The 2728-nt window shown below is 49.3% G+C and overlaps 1 protein-coding gene across 1 annotated transcript in view; it reads right to left on the minus strand.

Moving 5' to 3' along the window:
• Positions 1-2728, minus strand: part of LOC130586932 (uncharacterized) — an 8096-nt gene that overhangs the window by 1998 nt on the left and 3370 nt on the right. The window contains exon 3 of the mRNA XM_057387868.1: positions 32-126. Coding sequence (XP_057243851.1) covers positions 32-126 — 95 coding nt within the window. The remainder of the gene's footprint in view (positions 1-31; positions 127-2728) is intronic.

The following is a 2728-nucleotide window of genomic DNA, read 5'->3' on the forward strand; positions in this document are numbered from 1 at the left end:
CAGTGAATCCCTCAGGCTCCTGAGCTCTGACGGGGACAGCTCCCGCTCCCGCACGGGGCCCCGGGGCACGAAGGGTGCCAGGATGGTGCCAGGGGACTGCTCGATGCCCAGGTTCCGCAGGTACATCTGGGGGAACAAGAACAGAAACGCTGAGAGAACACACACACGGATCCCGAGGCTCCAGCACTGGGCACAGAGAGCTCGATTTCTCCAGGGCAGGAGCTCAACCCCAGCCCCACCTGCTCAAATTCCATTTCCCAGCACACAAAGCTTGGCTTCAAAACCTCCTCCCTCCCCCAAAACTGCTGCACAGGAAACCCTGGCAGAATTGGGGCTGGGCAGCACGAGAGCTCCTTGTTCTTTAGGAGTTTGTTCAATCCTTCAAGGCAAACAGTTGGGAAGGATTTTGTCACACACTGATATTACAGGGAAAAACAGCCCCAATTTCCCYTGACTTCATCAGCTGTAGGGGCAAATTAATTTCACCTCATCCACAGTGTCCTAAACGAGCCAGGAAAATGCAGTGAGTTATCTTACACATCGCAGCCAACCCCATTTCCTATGGGTTTACTACAAACTTTCCTATTAACAGCCAGATAAGTGACCTGGCCCCCTTTACCCTGGCAGTGATTTCCTCAAAAGGAGGAATGGGAGAATGTGTAATTATAGCCAGGAACAGAAGTCATCTCCCTGCCTCATGAATTTCATGTCAAACACCCTCCCTCCAATATTTATATTTGTTTCACCACGGGTTTGCAAAGACAACAGAGTGAAAAGAGCTTCTGGAGCACATTCCCGAAGACCTGATGATTACAGGAGTCATCTTGTGCGAGGAGCAGCCTCTTACTCAGAGGATAATGACATGTTTGGCATTAGCATAAATCTGCATCTCATTATCTCCACCACTCAGCTCTCAGTGGCTGCTCCATGGCTCCAACCCTGACAGGGAGGAGGGAAGGGATGGAGAGCTCTGAATGCTCTTTAYGAGAAATACATCAAGAATTGAGGCCTCAGAGCTGCAACAAGTGAAAAAGCAAAATGTGAATTCATAGGAAAAATAAAGGGATTTCATTTCCAAGGAGTTGTGCAGAGCTGGGGGTGGAGTTCAGAGTCTCAACCCCACATCTGGAAAGGAGAATCTGATCCTCTGAATGAGCCACCAACMCACTCCTGTGTCACCCTGCTCCCAGGAATTCAGCAATCCCTGCGAAAGAAAAGATTTCCCACATCCAACCCTTCTCTGGCCACAATAAATATTACTAAAAGTCATTTTCTCCAGCTCTTTTTAAGATAAACTGAACCAGTATCATGGGTAAAATTCACCTGGAGCACAGCCCCGTGTTAAACCATTCATTGTGGCTGTAGTGCTTTGATCCTCTCCTAAAAGAGCAGTGGGGGAAAATGGAAAAGTGAAAAGCAAATGGAAACTTCCGAAAACAAGTGGAAACTTCTGAAAAACAAATGGAAATCTCTGAAAAAAAAGTGTAACTGGAAAAAAAATGGCTAACTCTGGGAAAAGAAATGGTTAATTCTGGGGGAAAAAATGGATAACTCTGGGAAAAGAAATGGCTAATCCTGGGGGAAAAAAATGGATAATTATGGGAAAATAAATGGTTAATTATGGGGGAAAAAATGGATAATTATGGGAAAAGAAATGGTTAATCCTGGGGGGGAAACTGCTAACTTGGGAAAAGAAATGGTTAATTCTGGGGGGAAAATTGATAACTCTGAGAAAAAAAAATGAATAACTGGGGAAAAAATGGATAACCCTGGGAAAAAAATGGATACCTCTGGAACCAGAGTTTAAATTAGAACCAAACTTACTGGGATCCTTTCTTCAATATTCAGCTCCTCTTTCTTTGGGGTCTCCAGCAGTGCTGCAGGGGGGATGGAGCTGTCCTCTCCTGCACTGGGGCAGTGCCTGGACACCAGAGCAGAGCCCTGAGCCTCCCCAGATCCACCAGGAAAATGCAGATTCTCCAGGGAAACGGCTCCAAAGTTGTGCCCAGTGGGAACATTTGTGCTGAGGGGTTGATTTTGCTGAGCTCCACAATCCCTGAGCTCACGATTCGGGGATGGGAACGGAGCAACGCTGGGCACAAACACGTTTGGGGCCGAGCTCCGTCTCCTGATGCTTCCCAGATCTTTACAAGGTCCAGGAGGAATTTTCCTGATGGTGGAGCCTCCTGAAGGGCTGTCAAACCCTCTTAGAGCAGCACTGATCTCCTCTGTGGGGTTTGGTGCTGCTGGAGCTCCAGCCAAGGAGCTGCTCCTGCTGGAAATATTGACAGCATTGTCAGACTGAGAGCGGCTGAGAGCGGGGCCGAGCTGGAAACCTTTGGGAGGGAAATGCAAACTTCCCAGAGAGCCTGTGTGAGCAGGGAAATGGCCAGCACAGTCCTGGGGATCTCTGCTGCTTTGGTGAACTGGTAAAATGTCACTGAGCACAATGGAGGCTTTCCTTCCAGCAGCAAATCCAGCTGGGACAGCCGAGCTCACGGCGTCAGGAACATCCTCGGGCTGGCTCACGTCCCACGCTCCCACCTTCTCCAGGAAACTCAGGGATGGGAAGGAATGAATCCCACCAGGATGGGGGGATCCCAGCCCCAAGGACTGGAAATGTTCAGGGTTCTCCTTTGGGGCGTTCTGGGGTGGACATTGCTCCCTGATGGACACCCCCAAGGGTTCCTCACGGGATCCTGCAGGAGAGATCTGATCCTGAAGATCC

This window comes from Malurus melanocephalus, unplaced genomic scaffold, assembly GCF_030028575.1.
Source record: "Malurus melanocephalus ecotype Western Australia unplaced genomic scaffold, MMel_1.1 scaffold_1406, whole genome shotgun sequence".
NCBI classification, from domain to species: domain Eukaryota; kingdom Metazoa; phylum Chordata; class Aves; order Passeriformes; family Maluridae; genus Malurus; species Malurus melanocephalus.